The sequence below is a fragment of the Schistocerca cancellata genome, chromosome 8 (assembly GCF_023864275.1).
Source record: "Schistocerca cancellata isolate TAMUIC-IGC-003103 chromosome 8, iqSchCanc2.1, whole genome shotgun sequence".
In the NCBI taxonomy this organism is placed as follows: Eukaryota; Metazoa; Arthropoda; class Insecta; order Orthoptera; family Acrididae; genus Schistocerca; species Schistocerca cancellata.
In genome coordinates, this window is record NC_064633.1 from 495,052,946 (window position 1) to 495,079,808 (window position 26,863).

General features: G+C 41.6%; 1 protein-coding gene across 1 annotated transcript in view; it reads left to right on the forward strand.

The window, feature by feature from the left end:
- Positions 1 to 26,863, forward strand: part of LOC126095648 (uncharacterized) — a 191,339-nt gene that overhangs the window by 88,082 nt on the left and 76,394 nt on the right. The window contains exon 4 of the mRNA XM_049910409.1: positions 5,667 to 5,958. Coding sequence (XP_049766366.1) covers positions 5,667 to 5,958 — 292 coding nt within the window. The remainder of the gene's footprint in view (positions 1 to 5,666; positions 5,959 to 26,863) is intronic.

Genomic DNA, 26,863 nt, shown 5'->3' on the forward strand with positions numbered 1-26,863 from the left:
ATCTGCGGATGGGCCGAGACATCGGTTTGCTTATTTTTACCCCTCTACCTCTGAGCGAAGTTTCTAGGAAATCGGGTTATGGCACGTGACGTGTTCACTGCGTTGATTTTACCCGTGTGAAGCCGCTAATTTTTTGTATATTTCATTGTTATTTCTACGCTTGTTAAAAGTGGGGGTGGTGGTAAGTTATATTGTGCTGGTGGTGGTGGGGGGGGGGGTGAGAGTAACAAACTGTGACACCCCCCCCCGTCCCCAAAGAACCCAACCCTAAAGGCCGAAATACTAAATGTCTTTTTCCAAAGCTGTTTCACAGAGGAAGACTGCATTGTAGTTCCCTCGGTAGATTGTCGCACAGATGACAAAATGGTAGATATCGAAATAGACGACAGAGGGATAGAGAAACAATTAAAATCGCTCAAAAGAGGAAAAGCCGCTGGACCTGATGGGATACCAGTTCGGTTTTACACACAGTACGCGAAGAAACTTGCCCCCCTTCTTGCAGCGGTATACCGTAGGTCTCTAGAAGAGCGTAGCGTTCCAAAGGAACTATTTGAAGAAGGGACGTCGAACAGATGTGCAGAACTATAGACCTATATCTCTAACGTCGATCAGTTGTAGAATTTTGGAACACGTATTATGTTCGAGTATAATGACTTTTCTGGAAACTAGAAATCTACTCTGTAGGAATCAGCATGGGTTTCGAAAAAGACGATCGTGTGAAACCCAGCTCGCACTATTCGTCCACGAGACTCAGAGGGCCATAGACACGGGTTCCCAGGTAGATGCCGTGTTTCTTGACTTCCGCAAGGCGTTCGATACAGTTCTTCGCAGTCGTTGAATGAACAAAGTAAGAGCATATGGGCTATCAGACCAATTGTGTGATTGGATTGAAGAGTTCCTAGATAACAGAACACAGCATGTCATTCTCAATGGGGAGAAGTCTTCCGAAGTAGGGGAGTGTCGTAGGACCGTTGCTTTTCACAATATACATAAATGACCTTGTGGATAACATCGTAAGTTCACTGAGGCTTTTTGCGGATGATGCTGTGGTATATCGAGAGGTTGTAACAATGGAAAATTGTACCGAAATGCAGGAGGATCTGCAACGAATTGACGCATGGTGCAGGGAATGGCAATTGAATCTCAATGTAGACAAGTGTAATGTGCTGCGAATACATAGAAAGAAAGATCCCATATCATTTAGTTACAGTATAGCAGGTCAGCAACTGGAAGCAGTTAATTCCATAAATTATCTGGGAGTAGGCATTAGGAGTGATTTAAAATAGAATGATCATATAAAGTTGATCGTCGGTAAAGCAGATGCCAGTCTGAGATTCATTGGAAGAATCCTAAGGAAATGCAATCCGAAAACGAAGTAGGTTACAGTACACTTGTTCGCCCACTGCTTGAATATGTGTGGGATCCGTACCAGATAGGGTTTATAGAAGAGATAGAGAAGATCCAACGGAGAGCAGCGCGCTTTGTTACAGGATCATTTAGTAATCGCGAAAGCGTTATGGAGATGATAGATGAACTCCAGTGGAAGACTCTGCAGGAGAGACGCTCAGTAGCTCGGTACGGGCTTTTGTTGAAGTTTCGAGAACATACCTTCACCGAGGAGTCAAGCAGTATATTGCTCCGTCCTATGTATATCCCGCGAAGAGACCATGAGGATAAAATCAGAGAGATTAGAGCCCACACAGAGGCATATCGGCAATCTTTCTTTGCACGAGCAATACGAGACTGGAATAGTACATAACACTTGCTACTTACGGATGGCGTAATACATTATAAAATTGAAATTTGACGTGTGTCCCCTCATACACATTCACATTCACTCTCATCTACTCCCACCCTAACACAAAATATAAATATCAACTTTTAAACTGTTATTTCCATTACAAAAGCAAAATTATTACAAGTTTAGAATCAAAATTCCTTAAAAATAACTTGCGCATACTGAGAGTGCCGTTATTCCTTTGCAATAACAAAGAAACTTAGACTGTCCTGATTCCTATCTAAATTTACTTTACTAAGTGTCGGTTAAGTACTTTTTTAAAAGGTTTTTTATATTTCCAAAACTTATTATTCGCATGAAAATCTTACACACTGATCTTCTAAATTATAAAATTTCCTATACCAAATTTGTAAACAAACAGATCATATTTATCCTAGTTATTTAGTTTCTTAGGTGAGATGAATAAGTGATCTTAGTATGCTCCTCACAGAGCAGTTCTCATGGTCCGCACACGGCGACAAATGGCATTATGACGCCAGCAGCCGACTACACAACGGCCGGGGCTGGAGGCTTCATTGCCAGCCTCCAATACAGCTTCACCTAACGGAATAAAACTTACTACAAAACTCTGCCGCCGTGTAAGTAGCTGCGACGTTACAGCAGTCCAACACCATGACCTCACAATGGCGACACAACAGCTGCTGACATTCCTCGATATTGCACATATCAAGTCTGGATCGTTCACTATATCTAGTTTTCTTCTTTTTTCCACAGTTTAGTACAAATACTTCTGTTTTCAGGCTTGATCTGAGTACCGTTTTTCACGGACTATCCAATGGGCCAATTTACCACTAGATCTGAGGGGGCTGCGATGGGGAGTTCCCCTTGTGAAAAATAGTCGAGTATCTGCGGATGGGCCGAGACATGTGATCGCTTATTTTGACCCCTCTACCTCTGAGCGAAGTTTCTAGGAAATCGAGTTATGGCACTTGCCGTGTTCACTGCGTTGATTTTACCCGTGTGAAGCCGCTAATTTTTTGTATATTTCATTGTTATTTTTACGCTTGTTAAAAGTGGGGGTGGTGGTAAGTTACCAAGTGTACCGGTATGAAGTGAGCGTTTTTTTGTGAAAATGAAACACTAATTTTGAATTGAAAAGTAAAAACATTTTATTGAAAGTACTGACCATTGCTTTCTATACATTTTGACCACCTTACTGGCAATTTGTGGACACCACGCCAATAGAAATGCTCGTCTTTTGATGCAAACCAATCAGACACCCAATTTTCGACTTCTTCGTAGAAATCGAAGTGTTCCTCAGCCAATGCGTGTCCCATTGATGAAAACAAATAGTAGTCAGAAGGGGCCAAGTCTGGTGAATACGGCGGGTGGGGTAGCAGCTCCCAGCTAAGTGTTTTGACTGTATCCTGAACCAGTTTTGCTTTGTGTGCAGGTGCATTGCCGTGTAAAAAAATACTTTGCCATGTCTTCTAGCCCATTCTGGTCTTTTTCCGATCAATGCATAGTTCAAATTGTTCATTTGTTGTCTGTAGCTAACAGTATTAACAGTTTCACCGGGTTTTAGACGCTCATGACACATCATACCTTTCCGATCCCACCAAACACAGAGCATTGTCTTCGTGCCGAATCGATGTGGTTTTGCAGTCGATGTTGAAGGTTGTCCCGGATTAACCCATGATTTTCCCCGTTTAGGATTCTTAAAATAAATCCATTTTTCATCGCCAGTAACAATTCGATGCAAAATTGATTTTCTTTCATGTCTTTGAAGCAAAATGTGACAAATGGTTTTTCGGTTTTCCATTTGTCTTTCATTCAATTCACGTGGCACCCATTTTCCACACTTTTGGATCTTTCCCATAGCTTTCAAATGGTCAGAAATTGTTTGTTGTGCAACATTCAGCATTGCTGCCATTTGCTTCCGACTCAAAGTATCATCTTCATCCAATATTGCTTGCAATTCGGCGTCTTCGAACTTTTTTGGTGGCCTTGCACGTTCTTCATTTCTTACATCAAAATCATTATTTCTGAACCGTCGAAACCATCCTTTGCATGTTGCTTCTGATAGAGCACGATCACCATATGCCTCGACAAGCATTCGATGCGACTCTGCAGCACTTTGTTTTCAAATGAAAACAAAAAATTAATGCTTTCCGCAAATCATCACTTTCGGGTACAAAATTCGACATTGTTCAAATGGTTCAAATGACTCTGAGCACTATGGGATTTAACTTCTGAGGTCATCAGTCCCCTAGAACTTAGAACTACTTAAACCTAACTAACCTAAGAACATCACACACATCCATGCCCGAGGCAGTATTCGAACCTGCGACCGTAGCGGTCGCGCGGTTCCAGACTGAAGCACCTAGAACCGCTCGGCCACCAGCGGCCGGCTCGATATTGTTAACACGATGAAAACATATGATGTTGTTTGTTCCATGGAGGTAAGAATAAGGGGAGATGGCGCTACGTATCCCAGCCGTACTACGTTTTGAAGCCATGGGGGCGTGGCTCGCTGCCATGACACTCTGACCAAAACATTGTCAGTGTGCTATAGCGCTGCGTGTATTACAGTCGCTAATTGCACCATATACGCATGTAACGTTATCAGATTGGTTGTTTCAAAGTCTTTGTTTAAAATAAAATCTCGTAAAGGCGAAATTCCGCGTTTCTTCTGATTAAAAATAGTTTTTAATGTAATATTACGAATAGCTAGTCTTCAATGTAAACGACACAATTTTGTTAATTTAGTAATAAACGTGTATCACAAACTAAATAATAGAAACTGAAAACTAAGTTAGCTATACCCTCCCTCCAAAGCCCCATAAATACATCTTGTTTGTAATACGTACTGGAACATTTCAGTTACGTTACACTACTGGGAAACACTGTTCATTACCACCAATATTTACTGAAATACGGTACATAGAATGGCAGATCTACACAGTGTCCTGTTTAGGCCTATACTTTACGCCAGTTAATGTAGTGTTAGCTTTTAATTTGGTACATGATAAAGACAAAGTGAGTTACTCAATACTTCGATTATCGACGATACGTACGTATTGTACTGAAACGTGAACTTGAAAACTAAGAATTTAATTCTTTGAATTAACATACCTTTTGCAAATGTATTGGATGTGTAGGGAAAACTGATGGTACAGCATTTTCTCGGAGCCTTACTGTTGAAAGGGAAGTTCGGTCTATGTCCTCTTCTCGGAAATACTGAGAACATATAATGCTCCATTTAGACGCACGCCAATTCTTCCTCCTCACGGCATTCTCCCACAGAGCTGTCCGACTTTCATTTTTAGGAAATCTAAAATCATACAGGAGAAAAACACGCTATAGTACAAGTACCGATGTAGCACACGTTCATTCACAATGAAGTTGTAAAATCACACTTAACGAGACAACTTACACATTAAATGTTATTCCCTTCGATTTCGCATCACAACCAGAACGATTCGTACATCCGAACACCACACAAGTCACCATAATAGCGCAAAATCCTTCCAAAAGCTAACGAGAAGCCTATGCACACAAGCTTACAGCAGCAATGTTTTGATAGGATTGAGATGGCTACACTCGGCTTCACATAGCTTCGCAGCTGTGACGTCACGGCGTCTCCCTTATTCTTACCTCCATGGTTTGTTCCATGACTTGATGTATACTAAATAGCTTTGACAGATGTCATACCAACCAAACAAAAAAAAAAATATTAAGGCTCGTTCACAACAAATGTTCCCTATCGACACATTTGTATCTTAACGCTCATTTCATACCGGTACACCTGGTATATTGGGGTGTGGGGGGGGGGGTGAGAGTAACAAGCTGTGACCCCCTCCCCAAAGAGCTCAACCCTGGAGGCGCCCCCGTTGTGAGAGGAGTGTGTGGTGTGGTGCTGTTGCAGGGTGTGGTGCCTGCCCGGGCAGAACACGACGCGCGCGCAGTGCGAGTCTGCGGGCTGCTGCTGGGACGGCGGCTCCTGCTTCCACCCGCTGCCGGCAGAGCACGGCTACCGCGTGTCGGCGTGGCGCGCCCCGCAGGCTGCGCTGGACGCGGCGTTCTCTGCCGCCGGCCTGCCGCTGACGGCCCGGCGCGACCGCTCGCCCTTCGGCTCCGCCTCGCGGCCGCTGCGCCTCTTCGTGCGCCCCAGAGACGCCGACTCCCTCGCCGTCCTGCTCACCGGAGACGGCGTCAGCGTGAGTACCGTAGTTCTCGTCTCCTGGTGTTGCTTGTTGTGCTTTCAGACTGAAGGAATATTAAAATGTAAACTTTCACGGCCGGAAATATCATGTCCATTATAATTATCCGGGCTGTTATGCCGTGGTCGGTTGATGAATGCTGTGGTGATTCCCAACGTTTCGTCTCCGACTGCGGGAGACATCTAGTCAGTAGCGAGCCAGTGTGTGTGTTGGACCTTCCATCAAGCTACGGACCCCCTTGAAGATGTCTCCCGCAGTCGGAGACGAAACGTTGGGCATCACCACAGCATTCATCAACCGACCACGGCATAACAGCCCGGATAATTATAATGGACATAAAGGAATATTCTTAAGAATTTATCTAATTTACTAGCGATTCATCGAGAACATTAACACATTTAATCACACTATGTCAGCCTCGAAGTAGTTGCCAGGGAGTAACTGATGAAATCAAAATCAAATTGCTTTCAACAAATGTGAATTTTATTTCTTAAAACCATTTTTCTTAAAAGAAACAGATTTAAAATTATAAGCAGAAGACACTCCGCCTTCAGGCCACAAGTGGCCCATCGGGACCATCCGATCGCCGTGTCATCCTCAGTTGAGGATGCGGATAGGAGAGGCATGTGGTCAGCACACCGCTCTCCCGGTCGCTATGATGGTTTTCTTTGACCGGAACCGCTACTATTCGGTCGAGTAGCTCCTCAATTGGCATCACGAGGCTGAGTGCACCCCGAAAAATGGCAACAGCGCATGGCGGCTGGATAGTCACCCATCCAAGTGCCGGCCACGCCCGACAACGCTTAACTTCGGTGATCTCACGGGAACCGGTGTATCCACTGTGGCAAGGCTACTGCCTATAAGCAGAAAGCACCCTCTAAATATCAAGTTACAATTTATTCAGACGCAGAAAGAAACGAATTTTTGAGTGTATGAGCTTTCGGGCTGAGAACCTTGCCGCTCCCTTTTGACACGGCTGTAGTCATGACCGCTCACAACAACCTCTGAAAGACTACACTGGTGCAAATCTGCAACACACCACATTACATTAAAGTAAAAGTTTTAACAATTCACACAAGCACACAAACTATGCACCCCGTAGGAGGGATGGAAATGGTACAAAACACTAAAATTAAAAGATTAACTTGCCACCGAAGGTGCAACTTGATTTTGACTTCTAAGAGAACTCTCACGGTCGAAGGGTGTCAACTTTATATACTAAAATGACCATTGAGATAAAAGCCCATGAAATGCAATCTTATGTAAAAGTATACAAGGTTGGCCAAACGAGTTAACATGCTCTACAGTACACATATACCGCCTCTCAAGATGATAGGCAAGATAAAAACATATTTCAGGAATTAGGCCGCTACACTCCAAGCAATAAATTCGTTAACACACCGAATCCGACAAACATGACAGAGGCAGCTATTAACGTACGGCAGATTGATAGGAAGATAACCGAACAACCCGAACCACAGGTTGCTCTAACCCGTCCCTACTCCACAAGGGAAAAACGGACCACCCAATTCATAAATAACCACCTTCCCGTGGGTGGGCAAACGGAGAAGAATGGAGGAACGACCCCAAAACAAAGCGGCTGGTGACCTCACCAAGAAAATAAGTAGAATTTAACAAATAAATGAAACAACATATCACCAATCACTTAACTTCTAATAAACTGCGATTTCTTGAGAAGACCTCGCGCAGCACCCCCAAATCGCTCTCCCGAACCGTCCGCTGCCAGCCGCTTCAACGGACGCAGGAAGGCGCGCCGATCTCCCGTCTCACGGCGTCGCAGCTCGCACCGGCCAGACCGATGTCGTGGGTTGACTCCTGTTGTTCTCGTGTCGGCCGCGAAGCCACTACCCCTCGCTATACGCCGCGGCCCAATGGACTGACGTGGCGACCTCACATACGCCGACACTTAAGGCGGACAAGTCATCTTGTGCCTCAGTGCGCGACCGACCAACCGATCGATCAAACCGCCAATGACCATTGCCTGAGCAACTCGAGCAGACTGGCGGCCTAACGCGCAGACTCAGATGCAGGAACTAAGCCCCGACTGGGCGACCACTCGCTGAGTTCTCTTACTGGCGTAGTGGAAAGACTCATTTATCCGGCTCTAAAGATTGATCCGAACGAAAGACATACTAACACTCCGGACGACAGACAGACCACAAATTCGGACGAGAGACAGACTAGCTAGCTGGAGACGAGAGACTGACCCCAGACTGACTCCAGACTCACCCAGACTTTCCACAGCGGCGCCACCGCCAGAAACGGAGGGCGACTGCTTCGCACCACGCGCTGCGGCGCGCTGTTCAAATCAGCATTTTTTACCACGGCTCACAGACCAATGCTGGCTCGAAGCATCTCTCCGCGATAATCTACCCCGTGCGTGAATGTCTCTTTATCCGTCCTTAACTATTGACTCAAAACATTATGTCAAGTTACCTTCCATTAGGAATATGGGTGCACTCAACGACTGTGATAAGACTTCCAAATGATAGAGCACAGCAAGCAGTCGCCCTTTTCATTCAGGTTTTATTAGGCAAATCTACACTGCTGGCCATTAAAATCGCTACACCAAGAAGAAACGCAGATGATAAACTGGTATTCATTGGACAAATATATTATACTAGAACTCACATGTGATTACATTTTCAAGCAATTTGGGTGCATAGATCCTGAGTAATCAGTACCCAGAACAACCACCACTGGCCATAATAACGGCCTTGATACGCCTGGGCATTGAGTCAAACAGAGCTTGGATGGCGTGTACAGGTACAGCTTCCAATGCAGCTTCAACACGAGGCCACAGTTCATCAAGAGTAGTGACTGGCGTATTCTGACGAGCCAGTTGCTCGGCCACCATTGACCAGACGTTTTCAGTTGGTGAGAGATCTCGAGAATGTGCTGGTCAGGACAGCAGCTCAACATTTTCTGTATCCAGAAGGGCCCGTACAGGACCTGCAACATGCGGTGGTGCATTATCCTGCTGAAACGTAGGGTTTAGCAGGGATCGAATGGAGGGTAGAGCCACGGGTCGTCAATGTGAACAAGATGCGACCGAGACGTGTAACCAATGGCACCCCATACCATCACGCCGGGTGATACGCCAGTATGGTGATGACGAATACACGCTTCCAATGTGCGTTCACCGCGATGTGGCCAAACACGGATGCGACCATCATGATGCTGTGAACGGAACCTGGATTCATCCGAAAAAATGACGTTTTGCCATCCGTGCACCCAGGTTCGTCGTTGAGTGCACCATCGCAGTCGCTCCTGTCTGTGATGCAGCGTCAAGGGTAACCGCAGCCATATTCTCCGAGCTGATAGTCCATGCTGCTGCAAACGTCATCGAACTGTTCGTGCAGATGGTTGTTGTCTTCCAAACATACCCATCTGTTGACTCAGGGATCGAGACGTGGCTGCACGATCCGTTACAGCCATGTGGATAAGATGCCTGTCATCTCGACTGCTAGTGATACGAGGCCGTTGGGATCCGGCACGTCGTTCCGTATTACCCTCCTGAACCCACCGATTCCATATTCTGCTAACAGTCATTGGATCTCGACCAACGCGAGCAACAATGTAGCGATACGATAAACCGCAATCGCGATAGACTACAATCCGACCTTTATTAAAGTCGGAAACGTGATGGTACGCATTTCTCCTCCTTACACGAGACATCAGAACAACGTTTCACCAGGCAACGCCGGTCAACTGCTGTTTGTGTATGAGAAATCGGTGTGAAACTTTCCTCATGTCAGCACGTTGTAGGTGTCGCCACCGGCGTCAACCTTGTGTGAATGCTCTGAAAAGCTAATCATTTGCATATCGCAGCATCTTCTTCCTGTCGGTTAAATTTCGCGTCTGTAGCACGTCATCTTCGTGGTGTAGCAATTTTAATGCCCAGTAGTGTAGATTTTGGTGCCCGAACAACAGGGGACTAACGTACTAGGACATTGTAATGTTATGTGAGCCTCACTGCCCTTTTCGTAACTAATTTGTGCCTAATTTTATTGTGAGAAGCTCAGTAATGTATGTAAATACCAAGTGAAGCGCAGCTGGACAGCAAGAAACTCTTTAGCGCGCAGTCCCCGCAACGATAGTAGTTGTGAATCTTTGAGTGTGGTCTCTAAAAAAATAAACCACTTGATTTATTAAAATAAAAAGAGGACTGTTAATCTATATCTTGTGGAAAGAGGGCGTGTTGCTAGGCCGTCGTTCAGAACGTATTGTTACATTTAATGAAAATTCCTATTTTAGTGATAAAACCGAGTAAAGTATGTGTAAGAGTTGCCAAGCATTTATGTATACAAATTTTCTGGAAGTGAAGAATAGAAAATCTTGTTTTTGGAAAAGGAGGTGAACTTCATTGTCGTCGCCGGCTATCAATCGACAGAACTGTAAGTGTAAAAAGTTCACTAAAATACAGGAAAGGAAAGACGTAACAACCTCTCATAATTTCTTAATTACAGTAATTGGATAATGTTCTTGTATAATAGTATGGTGCTGAACTTCACTGACCAATTTTGATGTAGCAGGACGACGTGTATCATGAAGGAAGTTTGTGTGCCAAGCAGTCTCCTTTCTCACGAATAGCAGATTGCTGTTTGATCTTATTTACTTACGACAGTGGTCCCTTGGGTATGAAAAGCTATGAAAACTTGGGCTCAAAGCTGTCCACAATACGGCCAAGTAACCAACAGAGTAGTACTTTAAATCTTAAAGAGATCTCTCTCTCTCTCTCTCCAAACACATATATAAATATTCATATTATTATGATAAAAGTCATTTTATAATGGCGCCCGAACAGCGTGACAACATGCGTCGATACCATGAAATAGTTGCATTGATAGCCGAAATCTAGATTTGCCTAATAAAATCTGAAAGAAAATGACGACTGATTGCTGTGCTCTATCATCTGAAAGTGAAAACATTACAATCGTGTTGGTCCACCTTTTGAACGCAAACTGGAATGAAGTTCACCCTAAGCACTAAAAATAGTGAATTCATATAAGCCCCCAGGCAAAGGTTGACAAGAACAGGAGGAAAGAATACAGTGGAAGACGAGTGGGTAGCTTTAGAAGATGAAATATTGTGGGCAGGAGAAGATTAAATAGGTAAAAAGACAAGGCGTACTAGAAATTCTTGGATAACACTAGAGATGTTCAGTTTAATTGATGAAAGGAGAAATATATAAATGCAGCAAACGAAACAGGCGAAAGGGAATATAAACGTCTAAAAAGTGAGATTGACAGGAAATGCAAAATGTCTAAACAAGAGTGGTTAGAGGACACATATAAGGACTTAGAAGCATATTTCGCCGGGGAAGAGATAGATCATGCATACAGAAAAATTAAAGAGGCCTTTGGAGGAAATAGAAAATCGGCTGTATGAATATCAAGAGCGCAGATGTAGAACCAGTCCTAAGCAAAGAAGGGAAAGTTGAAAGGTGAAAGGAATATATAGAGGCTAAATACAGGAAGATGAACTTGAGGACAATATTATGGAAATGGAAGAGGAGGAATATGTAGAAGAAATGGGAGATATGACACTACGAGAAGATTTTGACAGAACACTGAAAGACCTAAGTCAAATTCACCAAATGTGAAACCGCTGGAATACGACTCGGATGCTATCGGGCACCAGAATTGCGCACGCAAACCTGCGGTCCGTAATTTAAGGAAATCGTGTGACCTATGAATAGACACGTGGCGCCATACCCCTCTGGAAACAGCCAGTATCTGTCGAATGCTAATCGCACGATTAAATAAGAATCGTATTACAGCCTACTACGGACCACGTTTACGTTTATTAAATATCTGTAGGCTATGGATCCCCATAAATATAAAATTTTATATTGTGAGCGTTTCTCAGTACGTATAGGTGTGTATAGAAGTTAGGTTGATTTTAATTAGTTTGATTTTAATTTAGTTTTCTAGTATTTTACTATCGCTCTTTTTCTTTCTTGTTTCTAACTGTAATTCTTATTCTACTGTGTCAAATTTTAACGTAAGATTATGCTTGTTAATGAACAGATTAGGCCAGAATATTAGATTTTTAAATTAAGTATATGAAATATTGAAAACCAAATGTTTGTTACCGCTGGAAGCCGTCAGACAGGATATCTGCAACTCAGACTGTGGCCCGTGTTAGTCGTTTAGTAGTATACAGTAGATAGTAATAAATAGGCACAACAGCTTCCAAATCCCGGTTGCAGGTTATCTGTCAAACGGCTTCCAAGGGCAACAACATTTTCATTTTCAATATTTATTATAATTATTGACCGAATTAAAAAAATTGAAAGATATCACAAACTACTTAACCCAATAAGTAAAACTGTGTAGTTAGAGTCTGTGTATATGTCTTGATGCAGCGTAAATCAAGGCGGGCAAATTACCCAGAATATATCCATCCAGTATTTCAGAATGAGAGATTTAGACTTTAGCTGAATAGCTGCTTCTTCTCTAACACACACTGCGGAGACTTAGGACTTTTGCATAAAGAAAGTAAAGGTTACAGGCTTAACTTGCTAGAAGAATTAGAGATTTTTAAATATTTTACTCACAAAGAAGGATCAGATTCAAATGAATAGGTGCAACTCAAAAATAGAAATTTCCTAGGTAGTTTCAGACCCCTAATTTTGTTAAAGTAACACAGAAATAGCTTGATCTGTCATATGACTATAGGATATGTCATTTTCCTCGACTTTTAATTCTAGTGGTTACTTGTGTTTCTTCTTTGTTGTGATGTAAATGTATTTCTAGAGGTATATTTCTAGACGTTTAATGTTCATAAGTTTTCAGATACGTTGTGTTTCAGAGTTATACACGTTTTACCTTCTTCTCCTTCCCACTCCCTCCATCCCTCCTTTCCTTCCCTCCCTCTACTCCGTTCCTATTCCCTTTTCCCCTCTCCCCCCTTCTTCTACTCTGTTTTTTTCTTTTTGCTAATGTTTCTATTTGCACTATTCACAGTTTTACGTAATTTGTTTTTACCACAATGACTTTTTTAGATGAAAACTTGTTGTTTGTTTCCATTTTATCAATTTTAGCCATGTGCACAATTAGATATGGTCTGGTTTTTAATGTCACAATTTTATTTTAACGTTTTAAGCAAATTTAGCGTGATGAAGTTTGATTCACTATCGCGCGCACCCTGCTTGCGCATACTAGTAGTACCAGAACTATTCCTTAGCCCAAGCATTGCATACCTGACGCTGGGTGCACTAGCTGTAGATTGATGACGAAATACCAAATGATAACAGGCATGTTGCGCATTTGTTAATTATTATGGAGGTGAAAAATTATATTTGGCTGGCACCTTTAGGTTATATTTTACCGTACCTCAGCCACAGCGTGTAATCCGTTAAGTTCGAATAATTTTGGTATATTCATAAAGAGATATTATTGTTCCTTTGTAGCCGGCCGAAGTGGCTGTGCGGTTCTAGGCTCTGCAGTCTGGAACCGTGAGACCGCTACGGTCGCAGGTTCGAATCCTGCCTCGGGCATGGATGTGTGTAATGTCCTTAGGTTAGTTAGGTTTAACTAGTTCTAAGTTCTAGGGGACTAATGACCTCAGAAGTTGAGTCCCATAGTGCTCAGAGCCATTTTTTTTGTTCCTTTGTATATACAAACATATCTTAACATGTTTTCACTGTTAAGTTATTTAGGTTGGCAATATTTCCTTCTGCAGAAGACGTTTTATAAAAGCTGAAACCATGGTAAAGGGGTTTTAATAAACCTTTCATTTATCAACAGATTGCCTGTTTACTATTTCTACAAGAAGGCTAGGGGTATAATTCTGGTATATTGTACCAGCTCAAACACCTGTTGACTAAAAATTTTCAGCAATTGGCAGACATCTTATTTCCACCCACTTTAACTCAGTCTATAGGGAATGCCAGCTATCTTTATTGCATCAAAACATTCGAGGTCAAAAAGTAAAATTAATGAATCAATTATCTGCATTGACAAATTTGAGTCATCAAACCCCATTGACATAATATGCCTCTCTAAACATCGTTTGGCCACTGGCTCAAATGGCTCTGAGCACTATGGGACTCAACATCTTAGGTCATAAGTCGCCTAGAACTTCGAACTACTTAAACCTAACTAACCTAAGGACATCACACACACCCACGCCCGAGGCAGGATTCGAACCTGCGACCGTAGCAGTCCTGCGGTTCCGGACTGCAGCGCCAGAACCGCTAGACCACCGCGGCCGGCTCTGGCCACTGGCTTAGGTGTGTAAGTGTTACAGGATTTGGGTTAGCATTCGACTTTATTCCCACCATAAAGTTCCCAATCGCTTACGAACAGTCATTGCTAATATCTTTGTAGAAAGGTCTAATGAACAAAATCATATTACCAAACCAATAGTCAGTGGCCGCTCAGACAATGACACACGGTCCTTTTGTTAAATGTTAATACTAAGCAGGATATTAAATCTATTAAATCTGAATTAAAGAGGGTGGTTAGTAAGTCAAAAATTGATTATTTTAATCCCCTCAAAGACATGAACTGGAGGGATGCATACAGTGCTAATGGCATGAATGAAAAATACATCATTTTTATTAAGAAAGTACTTGTCTCATCTGAACACTGTTTTCTCCAGAAACTAACCCAGATTAAACCAAACTGTACCAAGAAGCCATGGATTACTCGAGGAATAAAGGTATAGAGTAAAACAAAAAAAATAAATATTGCAAATACAGACGTAAAACCAAAAACATTACAAGAAAAAAATAATCATATGAGATGACAAAATAAAGATGATGTGGCATATAGTAAAGTCAGAGACTGGTAGAACCAGATATGAAGAGGGGAAAATAGCATTAAGAATAAATGATACAGTGGTAACAGATGTGTGCAGTGTTGCAAAACTTTTTAACAAATATTTTGTAGCTGTCACTAAAAAGATGGAGTACCTTAGGCCAGACAGTACAAATAACTTCACTAACATGAATGTAGCCTCCACTACCCAAGCAGAAGTAATTCTATCATAAAATCTTTAAAAGAAAAAAAGTAGTGTTTATGAGAAAATACCATCAAAGTTAATTCAAGAATGTGTTTCAGAGTTTAATAACACATTAGACTCTCTGTAAAACCAATCGTTTATCAGTGGAACATTTCCTGAACGGCTGAAATATGCTTCACTTAAGCCTCTGTTTAAGAAAGGAGATAAAGAATTACTGGGCGATTTCACTTTTGCAGCATTCTCAAAAAATTTTAGGAAAGGTAACCGTATGACAACAAATAATGTATTTTCCAAGTCTCAGATCCATTTGTAAAAGGTTTTGACATTGAGAAGGCTACCTACACACACAGTGAAAATTTGCTTAATTCATTAGACAAGAAATTACAGGCTACTGGTACATGTTGTGATTTGTTGAAGGCAATCGACTGTATAACTCACAGTTACCTTTTAAATAAATTGGAATGTTATGGTGTAACAGGGAATTCTGGAAAATGGATCAAATACTATGTCAAATTGTATCATTAGGAAAGAGACCGAGCGGGGTGGCGCAGTGGTTAGACACTGGACTCGCATTCGGGAGGACGACGGTTCAATCCCGCGTCCGGCCATCCTGATTTAGGTTTTCCGTGATTTCCCTAAATCACTCCAGGCAAATGCCGGGATGGTTCCTCTGAAAGGGCACGGCCGACTTCCTTCCCAATCCTTCCCTAATCCGATGAGACCGATGACCACGCTGTCTGGTCTCCTTCCCCAAACCAACAACCAACCACCATTAGGAAAGAGACATTAATTATGCCATCACGCACCTCCCAACCGTGAACTACTCACATGTGGCGTTCCACAAGGTTCCAAGGGCCCTTGGGCCCTTGCTTTTTCTTGTGTATGTCAATGACCTTTCATGGGTAACATTTAGATACCAAATTTGTTTTGTTTGCAGACGATCCAAACACTGCAGTGAACAGCAAATCAAGTGTAATTTTAGAAAGATCGATTAATGAAATTTTAATGGACATTAATAAATGGTTCCTAGCCATTTTTTGTCATTAAACTTTGAAAAAACACGCTGCATGCAATTCAGAACTTGTTAGAGGTTTATCACCAGTATATGCCTAAAATACTATGAGAAGGTAAAAGAAGTGAACAGAGTTAAATTCTTGGGATTACAGCTTGATGATAAATTCATCTGGGAGGAGCAAACCATAGAACTATTGAAGTGTCTAAACAAATCCCTACTTACAGTGTGAATGTTGTCAAACACAGGGGATATAAAACTGAAAAATATGACATAGTATGCTTACTTTCATTCCATAATGTCGTATGAGATTATTTTTAGGATTAAATTCACAAACCAAGCTATAGTTTTCTTGGTAGAAAAACGTGTAATAAAAAGCAAAAACGTTCCAGTAAACGTTGGCCCACAAACGAGCGGTTTGCGAGATATTTGCGAGTATGTGGTTACCACCCACCTCTTACTCCTCAGTATGAAATATTGAACTAGATAGTATAAAAGTATTTGAAATGCAAACTTTCCGATTAAGTCCCCGTCTGGTAAACACTTCGCCCAAGGCCTACCTTAACGAGAAATACAACGCTGCTTCAGCACATTACATCTTAAATTTGTGTTCTGCGTGTCGTCTTTACATGACCTTATTAATATTTTCTATTATTCCCCTTTCGTATAACACACCAATTTTTGTTTTCCTTTTTATTTGCATACATAAAAATTTTGATCGTGTTTATCAATTTTCAACTACTTTTATGAAAAATTTTCTGAAATTTAACTTGTTGCTTCACACATAACATACAACTTTTGCAGCTAAACAGTGTCTCTTATTTAACACGTCTGTATAACCACTTTTTTCCGATGGAAAGTGAAATAATTACTAAATTATAGAATTAAAATGTATCATTATTAAACTATAAACAATTGACAGCAATTTTATACTTTCGTTCTTTCTGTTCAGCTGACAGGACATTTTATTGAATCTATAGCAATACAATAGCTCTACTTATCTTTGGTTTCAGTAACAACTTTTAAAGAGCTCTGGAATTACCTTAAATGGACGTTGTTTCTTCCTTTAAAAGGCTGTATGTCATTGGAATAAGTTTAAGAAATCTATTTCTGTTACAGTGGATTACTGTGTAGTACATATTTTAGGAGAAAGAACAACCATTCTCTACGGTCACTGGATTTAGATTTATTTTTAATGGTCTTGCGAAGAGTCCAAGGAAAGGTAACTAACGTCTGAGGGGGGGAGGGGGAGGGGGGGGGGGGGGAGACAAAATGATACGTCGCTTGTGTGGAAAAATGCTCCCGAAACGGCCCTGATCGTACCCAAATCGTTATTGTTTGCGGTTTGGTGACGTTTATCGTTATCTGTGATTAATTTTATCGTAACGTGGGTAGCAGCAAGAACAAGCTGATTGATGTAGAATCTGTAAGTGCAGATAACATGGGCGTACCCAGCTGGTAGGCAATGGGACAGTTGCCCCCTCCTTCCTAGAAAAAAATTATCTTCACAAATCGGACTCGCACTTGCCGCGCCACGCAAATAGACGAATCAATTCAGTATCAGTCTGAAACAAAGCGGCACGTCTAATGGATACTCACTATTTGCAAGTAAATCTCAAACCTAATATACACTGAAGCGCCAAAGAAACTGGTATAGGCAGGCGTATTCAAATACAGATATATGTAAATAGGCAGAAGACGGCGCTGCGGTAGGCAACGCCTATATAAGACAAGTATCTGGCGCAAATGTTAGATCAGTTACTGCTGCTACAATGGCAGGTTATCAAGATTTAAGTCAGTTTGAACGTGGTGTTATAGTCGGCGCACGAGCGATGGGACACAGCATCCCCGAGGTAGCGATGAAGTGGGGATTTTCCCATACGACCATTTCACGAGTGTATTGTGAATATCAGGAATCCAGTAAAACATCAAATCCGCGAATTCGGTGCGGCCGGAAATAGATCCTGCAAGAACGGGGTCAACGACGACTGAAGAAAATCGTTCAACGTGACAGAAGTGCAGTCCTTCCGTAAATTGATGCAGATATCAATGCTGGGTCATCAACAAGTGTCAGCGTGTCAACCATTTAACGAAATATCATCGATATGGGCTTTCGGAGCCGAACGCCCACTCGTGTACGTTTCATCACTGCATGACACAAAGTTTTGCGCCTCGTCTGTTGGACTTTTGATGACTGGAAACATGTTGCCTGGTCGGACGAGTCTCGTTTCAAATTGTATAGAGCGGATGAACGTGCACGGGTATGGAGACAACCTCATGAATCCATGGACCCTGCATGTCAGCAGGGCATTGTTCAAGCTGATGGAGGCTCTGTAATGGTGTGGGGCGTGTGCAGTTGGAGCGATATGGGACCCCTGATACGTTTAGATACGACTCTTGACAGGTGACACGCACGTAAGTATCCTGTCCGATCACCTGCATCCATTCATGTCCATTGTGCATTCCGACCGACTTGGGCAATTCCCGTAGGACAACGCGACATCCCACACGCCCAGAATTGCTGCAGGGTGGCTCCAGGAACACTCTTCTGAGTTTAAACACTTCCGTTGGCCACCGAATTCCCCGGACATGAACATTATTGAGCCAATATGGGATACCTTGCACCGTGCTGTTCAGAAGAGATCTCCTCCCACCTCATACTCATACGGATTTATGGACAGCCCTGCAGGATTCACGGTGTCAGTTCCCTCCAGTGCTACTTCAGATGTCGAGTCCATGCCTCGTCGTGTTGCGGCACTTCTTCGTGCTCGTGGGGATCCTACACGATATTAGGTAGGTACCAGTTTGTTTGGTTCTTTAGTGTATGGCTCCTCTCCCTCCCCCTTCCCCTCCGTACACTCTTGCTCGATAACTCTGACGACGAAGTAGAAGCGGATAATTTTCTAACAGTTTTTCTGGTGATGAATGCGATTCCAAAAATGAACATGATCTCTAAATATCCATTGCGTTTAATATATATTTATTTTATTTCGAAGCAGTTGGAACCAGCGTCAAATCTTTCATCTTAATATTCCATTTTTGACAGATAATGGGGTGCATTTCGCTCCGATCGAAGCAAAACGGGCAGGTTTAATCTTTTAGAAGCACCAGTAACCCACCCACCATTCCTTAAGGAATCGAACTCATATGTCTGATTACTTTACAAGTGAGTTATTATGTTAAATATTTTTCGTTAAGCATGTAAAACCTTTACGGTTGAAGACATATTCAGTGCTGTAAGTGGATACTGTCTGCAAAATATGTTGCGAATAGAGTTAGTAGTTAGGAAGTATAATAAATTAAACCGTCACCCTCGATGTTGAAGCCTTCTTGTGTGGACAGCGAAAATTGTAGTAAGTGACCATTTTTCCCCTTTAATTATTTTGTAGGGAGCGTCAGCGAGAAAAAGTTTCTAAAAGGTATGAAATTATGAGTAAAGTTTGTTGGAAGTCACTAAGTGCTCTCATTCTGAAATGCTGGATGAATGAAGTCAGAGTATTTGTGAGCCATGTGTTGCTCTGTGTCAAGACGTTTGTGTGTACACAATTCATAACTGCAGTACTTGACTTATTATGTTAAACCTTTATCATAAGATTATACCTCCTAATGAGTCGATTAGGACAGCATTTTAAATTCGGTCATTAGTTATACGAAATAATGGGAATAAATTTCTTTTGCTCCCGGAAGCCGTTAGGCAGACAGTCGGCTACTGTGTTGTGCTCACCGTTTTCTCTCTTTGGTCTAACCTTACGCAAGGGTGTACTGCAGTGGCCATCAAATTGCTTGTGGCCAAGATCAAGTATTCGTGGGGCATGCGGTTCTCAGCTGTGTTTTGAAACAATGTGCGTTTAGCAACTAACAGCAGAATCCAATGAAGTCAACTAACGTTTAGAATTTCCTAAGAGCGTAGCTTTCCTACTCATTAACAAACCAAAATTCTTACAGAAACGTAATATTTCAAGACGTGCGTAATTGTAACTGACGTTAGTGAGTTTGGCCGCGAGCTGACTAAAATTAGTCACATTCCTCAGGGGCAGAGCGGTAAGTAGAGCGACCACAGCGGAGTTGTGTCTAATGGTGCATAAAACGCGATTCATCGGAAAAGGCCAGCTGTCGCCACTCTGTCGACGTCCAGTTGAGGTATTGGCGTGCAAATTCCTGCCTTCATCACTGATGAACAGTAGTCAACATGGATGCATAAATCAGGCGCCAGCTGGGGGTGGGGGGGGGGGGGGGGAGGAGGCATATGAAGCAACGTTCGCTAAACGCTCGTTGAGGGAGCTCCATTGGTAGCCCCTTGGTTCATCTGGGCGGACACTTGCTCAACAGTTGCACGTCTGTTCACCCCTAGCACATCCTCGCAGGTGTCGTACACCCTTATCATTTAAGGCATCATCTATCCGTGGTGCACCAGTTTCCTCGCGCCGGTTGTAGATAGCGCCATTTTACCATGCACATACGCTTTAATCATGGCGGCATGCGAGCAGTTTACACCGTCAGCCTTAAATGCTTGCGCCCTTAGCCTGAAAGCCGATGGTCATGCCCTTCTGAATGTAATATAAATCGCTCCGTTTCCGAATTACGACAGTGACTGTATTGTTTTCCACGCCCCCCCTCCCCCCCCCCCCGAAATGCCTTATATACCCTCCACTGCTAGTGCTGCCACCTTCGTCTACGACTGGTTATTTCACGTTGACCTCGAACATAGACGTTGGTTGTATTAATTCGACTGGGCCGTGTACAACACAATGAGTAGAAGAACAATGACATTCAAAACATGTACTAAACATGTTGTGAATGGTCGAGTCTCATATTGCGTGATGCATCGAAATATAAGTACAATTACCGTTATTAATCAGTTACTCATCTACTAACACAGGTAATGCAAAACTTCTTCACGCAGTTACAGTGTCGCTACTTTGGAACCGCTGGAGTTGCCAGCAGTCTGAAACAATGAACAGTCTGCACCAAGTGCTGTGAATGATGTGTGCTTGTATCAGTCAGTACTTGAGGGGCTGGCGGCCAGCGTGACACGTCCTTATTATAGCTAGTATATTGGAGGCTCACAGCATACTAATTTATTTAGGTTACCAGTCAATATAAATAAAAATCTAAATGTGCTCATATTCGAATGTAACGATATATATCCTCCTCCTCCTTTTACAGCCAATCAAGTAACGACACGGTTTTCTCGTGCAGCTATTTAAGGAACCAAGTGAGTTTCATGTAGCAGTTTAACGTAAGGCCCTGATGAAGGCTAGCTGCAACGCTGGCCGAAACGTTGGCGCATTTTAAATTACGACGATGCGGTCTGATACCCTGAAGAATTTTATTGAAGATTATTTCTTTCCTTTCTCAGACGTTATGTCTGGTTAAAAATGGAAAGTGACGCGGACCTTGATCAAGCGTGACTTCCTTTTAACTGTACGGTATATGTTACATTGCATTTAGGAACTTTCGGGTAATTGAACATGTATCAATAATTACAGATTTCTCTAGTTGTATATATACGTTTAGATGTAGCTGTATTGGTTGATGTACTGGTGAATATTGTGTGGTATGGCTCCTGTAGTTGATAGTATAATTGGTATAATGTCAAATTTATCCTGATGCCACATGTCCTTGACTTCCTCAGCCAGTTGGATGTATTTTTCAATTTTTTCTCCTGTTTTCTTCTATATATTTGTTGTAATGGGTATGGATATTTCGATTAATTGTGTTAATTTCTTCTTTTTATTGGTGAGTATAATGTCAGGTTTGTTATGTGGTGTTGTTTTATCTGTTATAATGGTTCTGTTCCAGTATAATTTGTATTCATCATTCTCCAGTACATTTTGTGGTGCATACTTGTATGTGGGAACGTGTTGTTTTATAAATTTATGTTGAAGGCAAGCTGTTGATGTATTATTTTTACTACGTTGTCATGTCTTCTGGGGTATTCTGTATTTGCTAGTATTGTACATCCACTTGTGATGTGATTTACTGTTTCTATTTGTTGTTTGCAAAGTCTGCATTTATCTGTTGTGGTATTGGGATCTTTAATAATATGCTTGCTGTAATATCTGGTGTTTATTGTTTGATCCTGTATTGCAAACATGAACCCTTCCGTCTCACTGTATATATTGCCTTTTCTTAGCCATGTGTTGGATGCGTCTTGATCGATGTGTGGCTGTGTTAGATGATATGGGGGCTTGCCATTTACAGTTTTCTTTTTCCAATTTACTTTCTTCGTATCTAAAGGGTTGTAGAAGTGGTTATGAAATTGCAATGGTGTAGCCGATGTATTTATATTAGTGATTGCTTTGTGTATTTTGCTAGTTTCAGCTCGTTCTATAAAGAATATTCTTAAATTGTCTACCTGTCCATAATGTAGGTTTTTTATGTCGATAAATTCCCTTCTTCCTTCCTTTCTGCTTAATGTGAATCTTTCTGTTGCTGAATGTATGTGATGTATTCTATATTTGTGGCATTGTGATCGTGTAAGTGTATTGAGTGCTTCTAGGTCTGTGTTACTCCATTTCACTACACCAAATGAGTAGGTCAATATTGGTATAGCATAAGTATTTATAGCTTTTGTCTTGTTTCTTGCTGTCAATTCTGTTTTTAGTATTTTTGTTAGTCTTCGTCTATATTTTTCTTTTAGTTCTTCTTTAATATTTGTATTATCTATTCCTATTTTTTATCTGTATTCTAGATATTTATAGGCATCTGTTTGTTCCATCGCTTCTATGCAGTCGCTGTGGTTATCCAATATGTAATCTTCTTGTTTAGTGTGTATCCCCTTGACTATGCTGTTTTTCTTACATTTGTCTGTTCCAAAAGCCATATTTACATCATTGCTGAATACTTCTGTTATCTTTAGTAATTGGTTGAGCTGTTCATTTGTTGCTGCCAGTAGTTTTAGATCATCCACGTATAGCACATGTGTGATTTTGTGTTGGTATGTTCCAGTAACATTATATCCATAATTTTTATTATTTAGCATGTTGGATAGTGGGTTCAGAGCATTACAGAACCAGAAAGGACTTAATGAGACTCCTTGATATATTCCACACTTAATCTGTATTGGCTGTGATGTGATATTATTTGAATTTGTTTGGATATTAAGTGTGGTTTTCCAATTTTTCATTACTATGTTTAGGAACTGTATCAATTTAGGATCTACTTTGTATATTTCCAATATTTGTAGTAACCATGAGTGGGGTACACTATCAAAAGCTTTTTGGTAATCAATGTATGCATAGTGTAGTGACCGTTGTTTGGTTTTAGCTTGATATGTCACTTCTGCATCTATTATCAGTTGCTCTTTACATCCCCATGCTCCTTTGCAGCAGCATTTTTGTTCTTCAATTATAATTTTGTTCTGTGTACTATGTGTCATTAATTTCTGTGTAATGACTGAAGTTAATATTTTGTATATTGTTGGTAGGCATGTTATGGGGCCATATTTTGTTGGGTTTGGTGTGTCTGCTTGATCTTTAGGTTAGTTATTCCTTGTGTAAGTGTATCAGGGACTGTGCATGGGTCCGCAATGTAACTGTTAAATAATGTAGTTAGATGTGAATGTGTTGAGGTGGACTTCTTTAGCCAGAAATTTGCTATTTAATCTTTTCCAGGGGCTTTCCAATTGTGCATAGAATTAATTGCTCGGGTGACTTCATGTTGCAAAATTATCATTTCAGGCATTTGTGGTATCATCTTGTATGTGTCTGTTGCTGCTTGTATCCACCGTGCATGTCTGTTATGTTGTACCGGGTTTGACCATATGTTGCTCCAGAAGTGTTCCATGTCTGTTATTTTTGGTGGATTGTCTATTTTAATGTGTGTGTTATCTATTGTCTGGTAAAATTTCTTTTGGTTTGTGTTGAATGTTTGGTTTTGTTTCCTTCTATTTTCACTTTTTTTGTATCTTCTAAGTCGTTTGGCCAATGCTTGTAATTTCTGCTTCTTTTCATCTAATTGCTCTATCGCTTCCTGTTGTGAGATTTTACCTAACCTTTTTCGTTTTTTTTCTGACATTTTATTTCTTATAAATTGTGTTAGCTGTCCGATGTCTTTTCTCAGTTTTTCTATTCTGATCTGTAGCCTGTGTTGCCATGCCGGTTTTGTGGGTTTCTTCTGTGTGTTGGTTGATTCTGATCTCTGCCTAGTGTGTTTATTTAGTGTAGTGAGTGCTCCGATATAAACCAGTAGTTGTAACTCTTCCATAGTTGTGTTTTCATTTATTTTGTTGTGTATGATTGTGTTGATAGTTTTTATTGTTGTTTCGACTTGTGGGTTATTTGGCGGTCTATGCAAGAATGGTCTAATGTCTGTATTTGTGTCTTTGTATTCTATATATGTCAGCTGAAATTTTTCTTCTATATCTAACATGTGTGTCACTTCGTGTTCTATTTGTGCTTGTTCTGGTGGCTGTCTTAAGATTTCGTTTTCCTCTGATTGTTTAATTGATGCGTGTTGTCCTTTGTTTATTTGCTCTGGGATGTTTGAGTCCATTACTGTATTTTCTTCTTCTTCTGATTGCACATTATTTTGTTCCAGCATTTGATGTACTTGTTGTTTGATGTTTTCTAATTCTGACTGGGGTATCCTGTTATTTTTGATTATTACACGGATCTGATCAGCTAGTCGTTGTTCTGTTAAAAATTTTAATTCTGGGTATCTGGTAATAAATGTTGTGTATACTTGTGATCTGTATCCAGTTGTGTTGGTTCCTAGGTTTGTTGCTTGGTAATAACAGAACATGAGGTGTCGGTTAACTTCATCTGACCATCTCATCCTCTGTCTTTGTTTTCCTTCTAGGGTGGTTACAGGAAGCATATCCTGCAAAACACCTCTATTTGGATTTAAATCAATTTCCAGTTGGCTAGCAGAGTCGTTACCATTGTGGGCGGGCATAGGGTTCAAGCGTCATCCCCGACCATGACGGCGCTTGTCCGAGGCTTCTTTAGTTCTGTCCTGAACCAACTAATCAGTGGTTTGTTCTTTTCCTCGCCTTTTACGACTGGCAGAACATACTGGAGGCCTATTATTATTATTATTATTATTATTATTATTATTATTATTATTCTATCGACGGGATTGTGTAGACATCATGTCTATTACTGAACATTTCACAATTAGTGGTGTCAGGATGAATCGTGCAGAACAATATCTGTCAGAGGGGTAATGTGCATTAGGTGGAACAGCGTGCAGAACTGATGGCGTGTTTATACTGTATGAACTGTCCAACAGACAGAGACTAGTTGCGAACAGAGTAACGTGCCTGTGACAGACTCCAATGTACATGCGTACACGTATCGAATTTCCTCGTTGTAAATCTCTAAACCAATGTGGTAGAGATATGGCATACACAAACGATGAATATGTGGATATGCTTCTGGCTCTTGGTGCATCTGATAACTGGGCTGGTGTTGTCGCTCATGAATATGCTGCTAGATATCCTCATTGACACAGTCCAGACAAAAATGTGTTTTTTTGTCTGGAGCTGCGCCTTGGGGATCAGGTTCTCTCCTTCCACCATCGCGTGACAGAGGCCGTCCACGGACTTGCCATACTCCAACTACTGAGGAAGCTATTCTGGAGGTCATACATCAAGAATCTCAGTGAAGTATACGTAGCGTAGCAAGGCATCTGCGTGTCTCGCAATGCACGGTCGTTAACGTGCTGCATGACAATGGGCTGCACCCGTGCCATTATGCTTTCATGCAACACCTGCATCTTGCAGAATGCCATCAGTGGATACAATTCTGTGAATGGTTCTAACAGCAACAGGAAGCCAACGATGACTTTGTGAACACCGTAATAGGGTCAGATGAAGCAGCATTGACTTGTGAGGGTGTCTTCAATATGCACAATGCCCACAATTGGTGTGAGGTTAACCGGCAGGTCACCCGCGACTGTGGATGTCAAGTTAGCTTAGGTATCAACGTCTGAGCCGGAATATTAGATGACAGGTGTTTGGGCCCCTACATGATGCCTGACCAGTTGACTGCACGAATGAATTCCTCTCAAACTACCTGCCTGATGCGCTGTACGATTTTCCACTATATGTTTGGCAGAGGAAGTGGTCCAAACATGATGGTGCACCTCCACACTCTGGAATTAATGTGCGACATTATTCAGACAGAAGATTTCCAAGGAAATGGCTCGGACATGGAGGTCCAGTTTTATGACCACCACGTTCACCTGACCTAAATCCCCTGGATTTCTTCCCGGGGGACACCAACCAGAAGGAGCACATTTACTCTACTCGTCCGACGAATGCGGAAGAATTGGGAGCGCGTGTTCATGCTGCTCTTGTTACTGTGGACGCAGGTTTGCTGCGAAGGGCCCAGAGCTGTATGATCCGACGGGTTGCGCAATGTTTGGACGTGAATGCAGGTCGCTTTGAGCATCTGTTGTTCTGAGGACAACGTATTCTGTTGTGAAGATCAGGTGGTCATTAATATGGACATTATTATTGTCACTAGTTGCTAATGTGTGGCATTTGAGCGCTCATATTACATGTAGTATAAAAGACAAGTAGATGTTGTGTTAATGTACTGTGCTATCATCTTCAGCATCTCGAAACTGATATTGTTTTTGTGGTTATTCTGTCCTATGACAGGTCATTTGTTTCAACTGTCTATCTCCTATCTTTCTAACAACGTATTTGTTATGTTCAGTGTTACAAAATGTTGTAAATTTGGGATACATGTGACCTAAGAAATGGTGTATATTACAGATTGAAATGTCAGAATGAAATTACCAAATAAAAAAAAAAATGCGTCCCCATCCAGGATCGAGCCCTCGACCTCCTGCATGCTAACCCAAAACTCTATCCACTGCACCAACCATTTTCTTTCTTTTTTTTTTTTTGTTGATCTCATTTTGTTCGTTGAATTCGTTCGGGGC